Below are 16,619 nucleotides of genomic sequence, written 5' to 3'. Positions count from 1 at the left end.
TCTGTCCATTCTTGTGATCATGGATGTGACTGGGACTCCTTCTGAGTGCTGTGTTCATAGCACTGTCCCTGTGTGACCTTTCACCTTACTTCCTTACCTTTGTGGGTTATAGGTTCCTGCTAAGTACATGTGTCTATGGCCATTGCTTTTACTGAGATGTTATTGGTGCCCCTTAATCCACATGGACGTACAGTCTGGTTTGGGAGAGACAGGCTAATGTTCATCATGTTATTTACTTTCTTAGACTTCTGACCTGAATTGCTGCCCTATGCATAGGCTTTACTTAACGCAAATGCTTTTCCTTAAGTAAAATATCCTGTTTTTTCTTAAGATGAATGGCTTTTCAAGTTTTGTTTTAAAATAGTTGATTAGAGTCTTCTATAAAGCTTTATACTACTGGAGATTGATTTATTCTAACTTTCTCATTTCTTATTCTTTTTAGTTACCCAGAAAGAGAACAGTTACAGACAATCTATGGAGCATATTTGGAAGCAGTTCTGCACAAAAATCTGAAGAATCATTCTATTTGGGGTTCTTCATCAAAAATTTATCTCTTAGCAGGCTCTATGGTGCAGGTGTATGAACAGGTACGTATAAGTCTGTGTTGTAGTTCCCAGGTCTGTTGTCTTCATCCTGACTTTGTGTGGTGTCCTGGCTTTTCCTTCTTGTCACAGTTAGTGTAGTGTGATAGACGACACAGTAACAACATATTCACCTTACATGTTGCAAGATAGACTGAATATGAATAACTTTGTGTGTGTGGTAGTTATCGAGGAAGTAAAGTAAAATTTGATCTGAAGTAGGAAAAAAACCAATAGAAAACCACTAAGTATTTGATGATGAACCTTTGTTAGGTAAAAGGAAGAGTGTATGTAGTGTTTGTGGAAGATGCTCTTACAAGGCTGGATAGAAAGTTGGGAGGATAAGTTAGAAAGGACAAGGTCACTTTAAAAATGCATATACATGTTGACAGTCAGGATGGCAGTAAAAGTAGTGGCTGTGGGTAGGGGCTGGCCTTTAAGCTCAGTGCCATTCTGTTCTCACTACTAGAACACTTTTGGAGTGGTTTCACTGAGTTTTATGGGTTCTTTATAATTTTAGCTGTTACCTTATAATGTTTATCAGTTTATTTAATGTTTCTGTAGTTGTACCCCTGTCCCACCCTAACCTTTTGCAGTCTGTTGAAGCCTATGAGCTGATCTTGGAGTCATACTTTGAAGTGCTGGGCATGGCCCTGGGACCAGTTCTTAGGTGACTGAGACAAGAAGATTGACATGAGTTTCACAGTGAGCTATAGGCCAGCCTGGGCCACAGTGTGAGACCCTGCTGCAAAACCAAACACATAGGTCACATGTATAGGATGAAGTATATAGGATAGTTAAAACAACAACAACAAAAAAGGAACAGTTTTATTGAAGTAAGCCAGAAATTGGCCTTCCTGTGAGTCCAAGGTGACAGGAAATGTAGAAATGACTCAAGCACTGAGAACTGCTTGCACTGTGTTGTTTTTCAGGTGCGGGCTAAATTCACAGTGGATGATTACAGCCACTATTTCTTCACACCCTGCATTCTTACTCAGTGGGTTCTTGGCTTGTTCAGATATGATTTAGAAGGAGGTGAGTGTCAGCTTTGTGTGCGTGTGTGTGTATGTGTGTGTGTGTGTGTGTGTGTGTGTGTGTGTGTGCATGTCTATAACTTGTACTCATGATAAGAACACAAGTATTGTGGTAGTAATTATAATATTTAAAAATGATAAATTAAATAGCTTCATTATGTTTTTTACTATTGAAAGGATAGTAATTTACTGTATTCTTTTTGCAACCTGTTTAATTACTGTATAAATTTGATCTTAGAAAAGATAAAATCATTTCTTTTTATAGTCAAACCATTTTTCTTAAGCAATTTGGAAATGATAATTTTATTGAGCAACTATAAATACTGTTTTAAACATACCAGTTTATTAAAGAAATGAATTTTAACTTTTTTCCATTTTCTGTTTACCTGCTGCCAAAATTATGGTATGTAGATTCTCACTATATATCTATTTCATAACATTATGTTAAACACACCACTTGAAAATAGTTCAAATTTCACTACAATTAAAGAAAATTTTGCCTTTCTTAGGATCCTCTAACCATCCATTAGATTATGTGCTAGAAATTGTCGCCTATGAAGCACGGCGCTTGTTTCGGGACAAAATTGTTGGCGTGAAGGAGCTGCATTTGTTTGATAACATTTTAACTTCGGTGCTCCAAGGAGACTGGGGCTCAGACATACTGGACAACATGGCAGGTAATAGAAGAGAGCTTATGTCAGTGCTCAGTCATTATGCTGCTTTGACATTTGGCTTCTGGCCAGATGGATAATTTCATGTATGAACAAATAGAACTTTGGTGGATTTCAATTTCAGTTTTTCCCAAAGGGAAGATGCTTAGCCATTTTTGCTAGAATTCTACAATTACAATCTGAACAAAATGTAATGAGTAGTTATGTTCTTCATAAAGATATTCATTCTTGAAGCTGCACATTGTAGCACGACGCTGTTTCTCCTACAGAAAGCTCACTCACTCGTAACGTAGCTGGCTGTGGTGGTACACATGCACATGCATCCCTCGCACTTGAGATGCAGAAGCAAGAGTGTGACGCGCTTGACGTCAGCCGTGTCCATAAAACAGGTCGAGTCTGGCTAAGGAAGACCCTGTTATAAAATATTTAAAACCTAAAAAAGGGGGGGAACCTAAAAAGAAAATTACTTAGTATCTGCTTAAATATGAAACATAAAGGTTTTGAAATTCCTCACTCGATCATAATAACCTTGTGCTTAATGGGGAAAGTATTGCTTTTTCCAGTAGGTGAACATGATGGCATAGGACATTGTTTATGCTTCCTCAGCTTCTTTTTTCCGCAATATTGCATTCAGAGCTGTGTCTCCTTCATAACCAAGTCACATATTGGAAACCACTATGGGAGCATGTGTGTAGTGGAGAATACTCCAGTGAGGGACCTGTGATAAAGACACAGCAATGATTCCTAATACAACAATTATCCAGCTAGATGCTGTATTAACAAGTATTCATGCCATACCCTTATGTACTTTACATTTCTAGATGTGATGTTGGTCCCAGGGCCATAATTATACAAGTCCAAGGGAATATTGAAAGTGAGAAGGCTATTGGATTGAATGAAAATTTGGTAGATATTTCCAGAGGTTTAGAAGTAGGAAGAATATTCTAAAGATACCAGGCAAGGTGGAGTGCTCTGAGAAGGCTTGATTTTAATTGAAGTCTGCATGGTTCTGGCCTGAAGCTGTCAGTCCAGTTTCTATGGAGAAAGTTTGTTCTTGAAGTTGGGCCACTTCTTGGTCTGGAAACTTGAGTCTGCTGTATCTTTTCATGTAAAGGCCCTTTGCGCTTTGGTTGGTATCAGTACTTCCTTTGTTGTTCAAATCTTTTAGAGTTCAGGGGTTTTAGGGTCTAAAAACTTCTATTATTCTCAAGAGGCTTACAGTTGAATGCCAGAAGTTAGACAGTCACTGCTTTCAGTGGTACAGTTGGTAACTTGTTTAGATGCCATGAAGACTTGTGGACGTTTGCGGTTAAACTATTAGAGTAAGCATAGAGTGTTTTAATGTAACTTTTCCAGATGTTTGTGATCAACTATATAGTCTTTTGGTTGTAGAAAAAGTAAAGAATATTTCTTGTTTAAGGAAGTTACATCAATAAACTTCTTGTTGATTGCATCAAAAAAAGGAAGTTACATGAAAATATATTTTATAACTTTAGTAACTGAAGTGTTTGGAAAGTTAACATACAAAGTGAGGTAATAGGTTTTATTATTGACATCTGCACACATTTAGATCATGTACTTTGCTCATGTCTATCCTGTCTCCCTCATTTGTTCCTCTTTCACATGTTTCAGTCACCTTCTCCTCACATAATCTCCTTTCTGTCTCCATCTGTCTGTCTGTCTGTTTGCCTATCTATGTGGTGTGTGTTTGTGTGTGTGTGTGTGTGTATGTGTGAGTGTGTGTGTGCGTGCATGTGTGCGTGCGTGCGTGCGTGCGTATTCACCTGCTGATTGCCTCCTAGGCTGATTCTGTGTCTTAGCTGATGTGGAAGGCCCAGGTGTCTTTGTGATGTAGACTTAAGTCTGTGAAGTACATATAAGGAAGTGCTGTAGCTGGGTCATGGGGTCATGGGCAGGTCTATTTGTAGTTTTTAGAATGCTCCACACTGATTTCTATGCTGCCCACAGTTTAGATTCCCTCAGCAGGGTTATTGGTAACCAAACAACAAAAGAGGATATGATGTTAGAAGCAAACAAGTTGGGGTAACTCAGGGGAGTTGGAGGAAGGCAGCAGAGGAACATTAATAAGTGGATGAACTTTCAAATCATAAATATATTTAAAAGGTTTAAAAAGTGAGTGCTGAATGTAATGGAAGTGTTTAGCTCAGTTCTCAGGCCGATTTTGGTGTTGTAACTTGTGACTTACTGATTGATCCTTGAAGTAATTATTAATTTAATTAGTATGATATTGTATTTATAAGTTTTATATTTATATTTGTATATTAGTATATTAATATAAAGTATTAGTGTATTCATATAGTTTCATATTTATTCTCTGTATGTTTTTATACTAATATAATTTAATTATTATAAGACACTTTTGTGTTTCTGGAGACAATTTTATTTTGACTGGGTAAATATAGTTTAATAAGAAATGTGGTGACTGATTCCCTCATCACTAGTGATATGTATCAACATCTTTACTACAGATAGTTTCTATGTTACATGGGGAGCCCAACATATCTCAGGAGCAAAGATAGCTCCAGGACAGCCTTTACCTCCACATGGGAAACCACTTGGCAAACTGAGCTCTGCAGACCTGAAGGATGTCATTAAGAAGGTATTATGGGAGTTACGCCTGGGAGTAAGGTGTGGCTATAATAGTAATTAAGTTCTTTGTTAGAAACATTTGAGTACATGGAATGATAGGTCACACACTGGACAGAACTTTTCATTCTGGCAGACTTTAGGGGGATGCTCAGATGCATGTAAAATTACTAAGTTACCTATTTGATGACACTGTTGTCATAGGAATAGCAATGAGAATAGTGATTGGAAAACACTCCTGGACGGTGGGTTTTGTACTGCAGTGTCAGAGTTACCTGGTGAAAGTGGAAATAGGGGGACTCCAGGGTGGCATCGCCAGAGTCAGGTCCACCAGGTGTGGTCTGAAGATTCTGAATCTCTGTCTCCCATGCTGTTTTTGATTCCTGGTCTTCATTTTCGCTCTTCCTCCTCCTTCCTGTCTCTTTTTTCCTTATTCTCCCTTGCCATGCCACCCCACTTGGTTTTAGCATAAGGATGAAGAAGACCTATGCATTCTTTTTTATTGTCAATTATATGCCTGTGGGTACTCTTGGAGGCCAGAAGAAAGTGTCAGATTCACCAAATCTGGAGTTATGGGCACTGGTGAGCTACTGTAAATGCATGCTGGGAAACAAAGCCCAGTTAAGATGCAGTACTGTCTAGCACAATTGAATTCCGTGTACCCGTGAAATTGTTTGACATGAGCTTTTCATATGCCTACAAATCTGTGTTATTGCTTAGTAAGATTTTAGGTGTCAGATAAAATATAGTCACTTCACCTTTTTTGAAACTGTCAAAAATATAAAACTTTAAGTAATATATTTAAAAAGACATATTTACTTATTATTTTGTGTACGTGTGTGCTCCTCGAGAGTGTGTGCACAGTGTGCATGCAGGAGCCGTGAAGGCCAGAAGAATGAATGAAAGATCCTCTGGAACTGGACATGCGGGTGCTAGAATCAAAACCTAGGTCCAGCAAGGCAGCCATCTCTCCAGCACCAGAAAAACAACATTTTTGTGATATAACGAGAAATTAATAATTTTTTTTCAAAGGGTCTTATTCATTATGGACGAGATAACCAGAATTTAGACATTTTACTCTTCCAAGAAGTTCTGGAATACATGTCAAGGATAGACAGAGTACTGAGTTTCCCTGGAGGCTCCCTTCTGTTGGCAGGACGAAGCGGCGTGGGGCGGCGGACTGTCACGTCTTTGGTCAGTCACATGCACGGTGCTGTGCTCTTCTCCCCGAAGATCTCCAGGGGCTACGAGCCGAAGCAGTTCAGAACCGACCTCAAGCATGTGAGCTATGGGCAGGATCCCTTTACCTGGGTTCTCAGTTTTGCTAGTTATTAAAGCTTTTAAGTCTCCCATACATAACATAGCCTTCCTTCTAATTTTGTTGATTATTTCCCCATAATTACTAAGTCTTTATCTATATGTGGGAGATTCCTGTTAGGATATCAAGGTTCTGGGCAACCAAGATTATAGGATGTCTAATTGGATGATAAACAGGACTATGTAATTGTGTAGGAAGAATAAATATATTTATGAAAATGATCTAGTTTTTGCTTCAGAGACTTATTTCTAAAATAAAAAAATTTAAAAAGTATTAGTAATTGATGACTTTACTTTCCAAATTGTACAGGTAAAATACAATTTCCTTTCTGTTCTAAATAAGTCAGTAAATAGGTCCTAAGTAAGCTGTGTGTGGTCACATGGGAGGAAAGTAGCAGGCTGCTGGCAGGTTCAAGGCCAGTCCAAGTCATGTAGCAAGACTGTGCCTCAGAAACCATCAGTAACAGCAAAACAACAGACCTGTAAATAGATATGTATATTATAGTCGCTTCCTTATGTAGAGAACCCCTCTGCTCTACAACTTGTTGGTGCCACTGGGCAGCCTCACACTTTGTTTCACTCTTCAGACTGTGGTCAAGGCTGTGTTGCCATGGCAGCCAAGGATAGTAATCTTTAATTGCTCCGACAGCCACTGACAGGGCTGATCTTCCCTTGGTTTTGCAGGTACTGCACCTTGCAGGAATCGAAGCACAGCAGGTAGTCTTACTTCTTGAGGATTACCAGTTTGTACATCCCACATTCTTGGAGATGATCAATAGCCTTTTGTCTTCAGGCAAGTGAATGGCTTCTGTGAAGCAAATATAAGTACTCTGGTGCAAATTGCCCAAGTAGAATTACCTTGTATAAACGTTACCTGCATTGCTGATGACAATCTTGGACATAGTTGTTTACTAAGGTCGTAAGAGCTGACACATGGTTATGATTGAAGCATCAAAATCTCAAGCTATATAAAACCAAGAAGTTAGGAATTGTAGTTATTAACACTTCTGGTAATGATTGAATAGAATAATTTAGCGTAGAAATTGAAAATCATTTTGTATGTAAAATTTGTTTTGAATTGGTGTATGCTAGTCAAAATAAGAAGGAAATGTAATATTCTTCCACAGGCGAGGTTCCTGGACTGTATACTCTTGAAGAATTGGAGCCTTTGCTGTTGCCTCTGAAAGACCAAGCTTCTCAGGATGGATTTTTTGGACCAGTCTTCAATTACTTCACATACAGTAAGAGGCACAGAGTTCATCACTAAGTTTACATTCTAACTGGAGTAAAATAAATACACTTAGTATGGTGTTCTGTATAGCCTGGCACTTTGACCTCTTACCTAATTAGAGATGGGGAGGGAATGAAGAGAAGGTAATAAACGTAATAAATGGCCAATAGCTGCACAGAAACATTGGAGCAGGTAGGCCATGCTTGCTCTGATGAGTGATACAACACCCGGAACGTTTGTGTGGTGATTATGTGCAGTACAGGAGAGAGATTCGCTCATCTAGGTAGGAGGTACAGTTCCTAGTTTTGCAACCTTGGGCAGTCATCTGTAAACACTCAGACTTACACACTGTCTCCATTTGCATTTAGAGCAGAGAAAGATTTTGCTATCACTCTGAACCTGACCCAGATAGAGGGGAAGGCTTTGCCAATTTCTCATGGATCTGAGGGATTAGTTCTTGACATGACCATGCACTTGTTAAACAGCACACATTCACTAGAGACATCCTTGGCTTTTTAATTTGCCCTAATTCTTCAGTAGATTACAAATTTATTTGAAATTAGGGGTTTTTGGTAATTAGTGCCCTTTTCTATTATTTTTTCTGCAGGTTTTAGAAAGTATCTCAAAAGAGTTATAATAACAGTATCATAGAACAGTTTATCAGATAGCAATGTTGGGATCACAGTGATGTGTTTGGACACCAGCCTTGCTGTCTGCCTTTTCATCTGATCATATTATGCTCACTGTAGTAGATCTTAAATCTTTATAGATCTTTATAGTGTTTTTAAATGCTAAATAATTGATGATTTATACATCAACACTTTCTTGTGCACTATGGAAATAAAATAGAATTTTTTTAAAAAGACAAAAATTATGGCACCCAACCATTCCTATATGTTCTTTTTATGAGTCTTTTTCTCTGCTTGCAAACATGACTTATATGTGTACAAATATTTTATTCATTCTTTGAAAATTTGATATACATTGATAACAACCTTTGCTCCCTCTCTAACTCCTAGGATCCCCTACCACACCCCACTCCCAACTTGGTACCTTTTTCTCGGAACCCAGAGTCCAGTCAGTGTTGTCCATGTTTATGTGGGTGTGGGAACAGATACTAGATTGCAGACACTCTACCAGGGGCCATTATCTTAGAGGAGCAAGTAGTTTTTTTAATCAGTGCACAAATTTTGCTTTACTATTATTTTGTAGCTCACTATTTCTCATAAGCATCTCCTGTTTTATTTGTAGAAAATGTCCACCATCTCATTAAACTGGTTCATATGTAGACTATCTGATTTATCAATAGTCTCATAATCAGAATTATTCTCATAATTCTCATACAGTTTCTTGTCATTTTTTCAGGAATTCAACAAAACTTGCATATTGTCTTGATTATGGATTCTGCAAATCTGAACTTCATAATAAACTGTGAGAGTAATCCAGCTTTGCATAAGAAGTGCCAGGTGCTGTGGATGGAGGGCTGGTCAGACAGCAGTATGAAGAAGGTGCGCTCTGATGCTGACACTGGCAGACAGGGACGCGGAGCACATTCCAATGACATTGCTTCCTTAGTCTCTGTGTGGTGCAGTGTGCGCATTCGCTTAACAGAGGGGCTGGGCGTGTCTACTCTGTCTGAACCTATCTCTGTTTTCCGTTATCTTAGGATACTTTGGTAAAATGCAGAACTTCAGAGCGAAATTTTTAGTTGAGTGTAGAAATTTTAATGGGATAAAGAGATAATTATCTTTTTAAATTTCTTTTGCCTTGGATTTGTTAGGCTATTAAGTGCTAGCCTAGCATTAAAAAACTAATGGCTGTCCTGGAACTCACTCTGTCGACCAGGCTGGCTTTGAACTTAGAGATCTGTCCACCTCTCCTGAGTGTTGCGATTAAAGACATGCAGCACTGCCCATCCAGCTTCACTGTTAAGAATTTTACAAAGCGAAAATTTGTTCTTTTAAAAACCACACTGATATTCCAAAATGTCTAAAGTGGTTGAGTTTAATGTGTGAACTCCTAGCACCTTTGAAACTACAATCCACTTATTAGTCTGTCTGACTCAGTAATAACGTTGTGCTCTGGATGACATTCGTATCTCAGCTGCTCATTCACCTTCGTGCAGTGGGAATACTGTTCATGCCTGCTGCCTTCAGCATCGGTGTGATCGGTGTGATGCCATTCGCATCACAGGCAACGCTAGACTTCAGCAGCACCTAAGAGGGCAGGCAAGGTGTTCTATGAGAATAGCAAGTGAGCAGGTGTGAAGTTTTGGATACATACACTTCTGTTTTTTCTCCCGGAATTCAGACGTGATATAATTACTTGATGAAGGGTGAGAGAAGGTGCTTGGCAGGCTGAAGAGATGGGAGGAGACATTTGAAGTAATTTGTAATAATGAAAGAAGGGAGCAATCGAGTCTGTTTCCTTGAGGGCAGCCAGCACAGTTCTATGGTTTGTCTCAAGTCATCTGTACACTTGTTTACACCTGGGCAGTGGTGACCTGACGTTAGCCAGTATTGTGGTTGACACTTGCACAAATGGAATTGTGCTTTCCCAAGGAGTTTACCTGATAAAGAGGTAGATTAGGGTTTGGAGAAGGAGGAGTGGTATGAGCTAATGCAGAGGGTTAGAAGTACAGAGGTAGTTGTGACCCTAGACTGCAGATTGGAGCAGAGGCTGAGAGGCTGGTTTTGAGAAGGAGTCAGGCTGGAAGGTGAGAGTGCCTTGGTCCAAGGGTGGGCTGCTCCAAGGTATAGCTTACCACCCAAGCATGAAGACAATAGTGAGGACCAAGTTTGGATCTCCCATAAGCTGTGTAAAAAGTTGGGCATGCCTATGATACCAGCTCTGGGGAAGTCAGGAAGCTAGTCTGATTGGAGAGAGAGCACAGCCAGAGGCCCTGTCTCCACAGAGGGGTCTACCATTCCTGAGAATGGCACAGGATTGCCCTCTGCTCTCTGTGGGTGTGAATGCACACTTGCATATGCTTGCACACAACTTCCCTCACAAGTGTCCCTCCTAATATACTGTAACCCACAAATGCTCACTTAAAGGCTCTTAGAGACTTTGCTGCGTTCATAAATCAGGGAATGGGCTCATTGGGTTATATTTCATTCAGTTTTAAGGAAATATTCTGTATTTTAGATACCAGAAATGTTATTCAGTGAAGCAGACATCGAAGAAAAATATGAAAAAAAAAGAAAAGATGAAAAGAAAAAAAGTTCAGGTAGTATTTTGGTGTGATTGATTATTTTAAATGTGTTTTCATGAGATGATAGGTTTTTCATGTCATAGATTTATGGAAGATGATTATGAATTTAAATAATGAAAATCGTTAACAGGTTTCTTACCCATGAAAATTTGAAACTCTCTTCACTTTTAAATTACATTTGTATCATAAATGCCAGAAGAATATGTTTAGGAATGTCAGAAATTCAAAAATTACTTTTTGTGGGGCTGGATAGATATAAACTTCTTGTGGGCATGCATAAGGCTCTAAGCATGAGTCTGACTGTGGCAGTTGCTTGTAACCCTAGTGCTAGGAAGGCAGAGGCAGAAGGATTCTGAGTTTCCTACTCAGCCAGCCTGGCCTTATATAGTGGAGGCAGCTCCTGGGCAGTGACACCTGAGGTTGGTCTTTGGCTTCTATGAGTTTGTGTACTCTTAAGTGTCCCCCATATGCACTTGAATACATTGTCCTCCACCCCCATTCTCTAACCATCACAAACAAGAAAATTTTTGACCTAGTGAGCTGAAGTCTTGACTATATATAGCATTTTGACTCTGATTAGTAGATGTGCCATATAACTTCTCTTGAGTCCAGAAAAGTTTTGTGCTATTTTCTGAGTATGGATGGTAGTTTCTCAATTGTAATATTATTCCACACTAATTTTGAATAAGCTATTTTATACCATAGCCATATTCATTCTTTAACATAAGCATCTAATCATGAAATCCTCACTGACACTGTTTTATGCTAGATGCAGGTCAGTTTACTGAGGAGCTGATAGCCTAGTGAGACCAAGGATTATGCTTCACGTAGGTATTAAACTTGGGCGTAGCAAGAAAGCGGACTGGAAGTTCATCTCCAGTGTGCTGGGAGGTACAGTTTTGATTGCTAAGTATCGTAGGAAGTGGAAGTACTCTAAGCAGCCATCTGGAAAGGTGTTCTGAAGACAGCTTCCAGAGGAGCACGGGCACTTTTATGGAACTGTGAAGAAGTAGAAATGGAATCTCTTTTGAGAGATTTCATTAAGAAGGTAATTAGGATTTTCTTTTAAAGTAGAGTCTCACTTTAAAAGTGGTCCGTCTCCCCAATACTACTCCATCCCCACATTTCATTCCTCCAGTTACTATCAAGTGCTTAGTTAGTACTGGGAAAGTGCCGTGTAATAGGCCGCTGTAGCAGTGCATTTCTCTGATGAGGGGCAGGCAGGGCCAGAGCCTAGGAGGAGGTAAGCTGAGAAGGAATGGACTTGGTGGGTATTGGGAGCCAGTTGCCGTGAGGCTAGACTGTCATGGCTGTGGCACAGGAAAGGATGAGCGGCTTCTGGATTAAGTAGAGGTCGGCTTCTTTCACTGCAGTAGGGAATGCAGCAGTCAGTGAGAGGGAAGTGTGGGGTTGATCACAGACACACAGAATTCTTTGTGAACACATCTTAACTTTCTCGGTTTTGAAGTATTTCCCCCTTCTTTATCAAATGACATTTTAATTGGTTTAGAATCTCTGCTTTTTCAAGTAGCTTTTACTGTATTGCCTTTTTTTATTACATGTTTAATGTTAATTGTTAGAATAATTATTAGATTTTAAAATATAATTTTTTAAAATTATAGTTCTCATCATTAATAATTGGAATAATTGATTGTTATTAGAATAATTAACTATAATTAGTAGGTTGATTTTACAGCAGTAACCATATTGAGAGGAAGTAAATAAGAGTGCATAGACAGAGACAACTGCAGCCATAGTGGTCAAATCCTTAAGGGGCATAGGAGCTGTGGATGCCTTCATGATTTTAATAAGAAAGGCCTTGTGTTTATAACTGTCTGAGATATAGGTTCAATTATTTGATGTAATTCTTCATGTCTTTTTCTAGTTGATCCTGACTTCATAAAGTCATTCTTATTGATCCATGAGTCTTGCAAAGCTTACGGGGCCACCCCAAGCAGGTACATGACCTTTCTGCGTGTGTATTCTGCCATCAGCAGCAGCAAGAGGAAGGAGCTACTGAAAAGACAGAGTCATTTGCAGGTATAGTGCTGGTGATCATCAAGAGTTTATTTTTGGTTTTTAATTATTATGTCTTGAGTTACTGCTTATAGGGACTGATTATGTAGTTCACAATGCTAGGTTTCCTGTGGCAGATACTCAGTGTAAGTAAATAATGTATAATAAACCCTCCAGAAACAATTATGTGTCCATACAGTATTTCCCACTAGATTATAGTAAGGAGTTTTTCTTCATTAATAGTTATTTCACTTTTAAGGGATACCATTTAATGTTTATACAGGTCTAGTCCTTCCTCTCAGGGTGTTTTTACTTAGTTGGGCATTATTCATTCTTGCAACAAAATATTTGGGAGGCTGAGGCAGGAGGATTGGGAGTTTGCTAGCCTGGGCTAATTAGTAAACCATTGTCTCCGAAGACTAGAAAAAGAGAAAGAGAACAAAGGAAAAGTAAACAGTGCTTTTATAAATATCACTACAAAGGTGATATTTATATCACTTTGACACTTTGAAACTGAAATTATGTTTTTGAAAGCAAACATATTTTGGTTAAAATTATATTTATAAAATAATGCTCTTACCCATGTCACTTCTTGGTGTATTCTAAATGTAGAGACTTAAATGTGATTTTCAAATGCCAGCCTCTGGGGGAGAGCCTACCATATAAAAGGTGGGGGATTCAGTCCCTAGCACTGTATGCAACACATATACACACTGCCCAGAAGACCAGTTCTAAACCTTTCAGAGAATATATTCTTTTCCAGAGTTCTACCTTCTCTCTAGTAGGGTAAGACAGTGGTATCCAACTTATTTTAAGACCAAATTGTCTAAATCTTCCTTTAAAACTTCTTTTCTTATTTAACCCATCGGGTCTATTTGGTGTCTATGTATATGTGACTGTGGGGGCATCCCCTGGGACACAAGGGAGACTACCAGTGACTATGCACTCAGAGAGTGACTGCCAGCAACCATCAGTTACTGATAGGTCTTCAATGAGGAGTGGAGCCCCTTAGCAACCTCTCTCACACTCAGGCTGGAATTTAGAACTGGGTTCATCCTATGTGAGTCTTGGTGAAGCAACCAGGCCTGCTCTTTTTCGTATGTGCAGTAGCCATGGCCCATCTAGAGGAGAGGAGTGATGGTGCTCCTCCCTAACCTTTGCTTTGCACACTTTCTTTCCTGTCCCTCTTCCTTGACGTCCTCTGAGTGAGGACTTGGCATAGATGTCCCTCTATGGCTGAACACTGACAGTCTCTTACTCTCAGCACTGTAGACTTAAACACCACCTATTACAATAAGAAGCTTCTCTGATCAAGACTGGCACTAAGACAAACATGTATTTAGAAGATAATTTGACAACTCCACTATTTGATAGGAAAACAGCATCAGTAGGCCCTCCTCTTGGCCCCATGACATCCATAGTAATAGATCTGACTATAGTAACAGTGTCTAGCATGAACTTGACCTGTGGAATAGTCCTCAAATCCAGTGATTTGCACTATTGCTCCAGTGAGCACACATTTTACCTTGTAGGTCAGAAGTGTGGTATCTAGGGTTCAGTGCTGAATAAAACTACTAATTAATATATACATATATATATATACATATCTATACACACATATATACATATGTAGATAGATAGATAGATAGATAGATAGATAGATAGATAGATAGATAGATATAGATATGTATATATTTATACTTTCCAGCTATATGAAAACAAGACAGAGTCAGGTCAAGATTGATGTCTCACTGTCCTGTAACCCAGGTGTGAAGTATGTGGTGATTTCCACAAAAGTGTCTTACCATCTAGTTAGGCTGGGAACTAAGAGGATATGAAGCCAGGAACTAAGTATGATTTGGGGAGGGTTGCTTTCCTGACTTAGTTCTTAATGGTGCTTTGGGTAAATTATTTTAATTTGCAGAATTATCCCTGCATTGAGTCACGGATAACATAACTGTATGTATGTTATATGAAATTCTGTGTGATATCTGTATTCTATTTAGGTGCTCCGTAAATATTGTTTATATTGTCCTGTCTTCCTGACTCTTTGTCTAAATTTGATAGAGGACAGAAACCATACTTACTCAATAGAGGACTAAGAATTTGATTCCATGGCCATTCCTTAGATTTATGGTGGGGAATAAGAGAGGGGGTTATAATGGCCACGTCACAAATGTGGGGTTAATTTTAATGGTGTCTGTCAGCACTGTGTATGAAGTGCACAAAGACAAACCAAGCTTACAGTAAGAAAGACTCTGGTTACAGACTGAAAGGTTCTTTTCTTTCTGTTATATACAGTGCATAAAAAGAGTCAGCCCACTAATTAGATTATTATGTTGCTCTGTTCAGCATTCACTGTCATGCTATGAGTCAGTGGCTCTCGCCCTTCCTAATGCTGCAGGCCTTTAATATAGTTCCTTATATTGTAGTGACCCCAATCATAAAATTATTTTGTTGCTACTTCATAATTATAATTTTTCTTCTGTTATGAATTATAATATAAATATTTGTTATTATGATATCTGATTGTTATGTGACCCCAAAGGGATTGAGAACTCCTAGTTCAAAGTATATTTTTCCTTAAATCTCTTACCAAGTGTCTTACTGTGTCTTGATGGATATGATAAAACATCCTAGTTAGCAAATAAAAAGAATGGTTCTTCTCCAGTTTCATGATTGTTTCATGTAGGGCTTTCCTGAATGTATATAGAATTTCTTCTTTTATATCTCCAATGAATGTTGTGTTGATTTAGGCTGGCGTGTCCAAACTAAATGAAGCCAAAGCTCTTGTGGATGAGCTGAACAGAAAGGCCGGAGAGCAGAGTATCCTGCTTCGAATAAAGCAGGATGAAGCAGACTCTGCCCTTCAGGAGATCACAGTGTCCATGCAGGTGATGTTGGAGGGCCAGGGGCCAATAGATAAATAAGTGAAGTAGAGGACTTCTGTAGCACTTGTCCATCCATCTGAAAAATAATGTTTTTAACTTAGATTAAAAGAGCTGGTTCATCCAAACTGTCTCACATTGACCTTTAGAAGGCATGCATGTCATTTTACATATAGTTCATACTAATGGTGTCAAGCCCTCAGGTGTCTCAGGTATACTTGTATTAGCCATTCCTGTAGGCTTATACTGTTCATAACCCACTTTAATAAAGGCTCTTAAACACTTCAACCTCCCTTATCGCCTACCAACCAAAGGTAGGGAAGGAAGATGGTTAAAAAGACAAAGGGGATGTGTACCTATCTAGAATAGTTCTTTCAGGTGATTCCAATCTTTGTTGTCAGTAGTCCAGTCTACTAGCAAACACCAAACATGAGTTGTCAGCAGTGGCTTGATCCAGAAGTAACCATGAAGAAGATCTGCCTGTTGGCACCAGTTCACAGAAGCAGCAAGAAGCCCCTGGAGTATCATGAGAAGTACTTTGGTGTGTTTCTCTCTATGTAGTTACCACAAGAGAAGACCAGTGAAGAAAGCAAGAAGAACCAATGCAAGAGCATCATTAGTAAAGATCAGTGTTAGAGCAGCCCAACCAAGACCAGCAAGGCGAGCCGTCCGCGGGGTTAGACTTAGCCCTTTACAAACATCACATGTCCTCTCAAGCATGCACTCCAGCAAAAAAAATCACATGCCCTTCCATGAGAAGCTTCCAGAAAAACACTGTGTGTCTGTTCTCAGCAAAGCATTCTCCCATAAGACAGCTTCCAGTAAAACATCACATGATACAACTGAGTCTCCAACAAAACCAGAAATTCCTACTTCAGTTTCATAGGTTAAATCTGTGTGGATCTGTCTGTGTGCAGCTGACATTAGTATTTCGTTTCTTTGCCTGGGTGTCATGTGTGCATATGCCCTGTGCTTTTTACATTGCATCATTTTTCAACTATTTTCCATTGGAAAGCTACTCATTCCTTTGCGTTCTGCAGCTGAGTCTCTCCTGTGAGCT

The 16,619-nt window shown here is 39.1% G+C and overlaps 1 protein-coding gene across 6 annotated transcripts in view; it reads left to right on the top strand.

The window, feature by feature from the left end:
* Dync2h1 (dynein cytoplasmic 2 heavy chain 1) overlaps nt 1-16,619 on the top strand; it is a 223,121-nt gene that overhangs the window by 82,132 nt on the left and 124,370 nt on the right. For 5 of the 6 annotated variants that reach the window (XR_010054024.1, NM_023024.2, XM_063266106.1 and 2 more), the window contains 11 exons: nt 443-587; nt 1,514-1,616; nt 2,125-2,292; nt 4,776-4,906; nt 5,926-6,174; nt 6,895-7,003; nt 7,338-7,451; nt 8,807-8,949; nt 10,589-10,670; nt 12,541-12,695; nt 15,428-15,565. Coding sequence is in view for 5 of the 6 variants with exons in the window: in NM_023024.2 (NP_075413.2) it covers nt 443-587; nt 1,514-1,616; nt 2,125-2,292; nt 4,776-4,906; nt 5,926-6,174; nt 6,895-7,003; nt 7,338-7,451; nt 8,807-8,949; nt 10,589-10,670; nt 12,541-12,695; nt 15,428-15,565 (1,537 nt within the window). In the remaining variant the exon portion in view is untranslated. The remainder of the gene's footprint in view (nt 1-442; nt 588-1,513; nt 1,617-2,124; nt 2,293-4,775; nt 4,907-5,925; nt 6,175-6,894; nt 7,004-7,337; nt 7,452-8,806; nt 8,950-10,588; nt 10,671-12,540; nt 12,696-15,427; nt 15,566-16,619) is intronic. The other variant, XM_063266104.1, reaches the window with a different exon arrangement.

Source organism: Rattus norvegicus, chromosome 8, assembly GCF_036323735.1.
Source record: "Rattus norvegicus strain BN/NHsdMcwi chromosome 8, GRCr8, whole genome shotgun sequence".
Taxonomy (NCBI): Eukaryota; Metazoa; Chordata; class Mammalia; order Rodentia; family Muridae; genus Rattus; species Rattus norvegicus.
The sequence above is the reverse complement of the archived record's forward strand: the minus strand, read 5'-3'. Positions and strand labels throughout refer to the sequence as shown.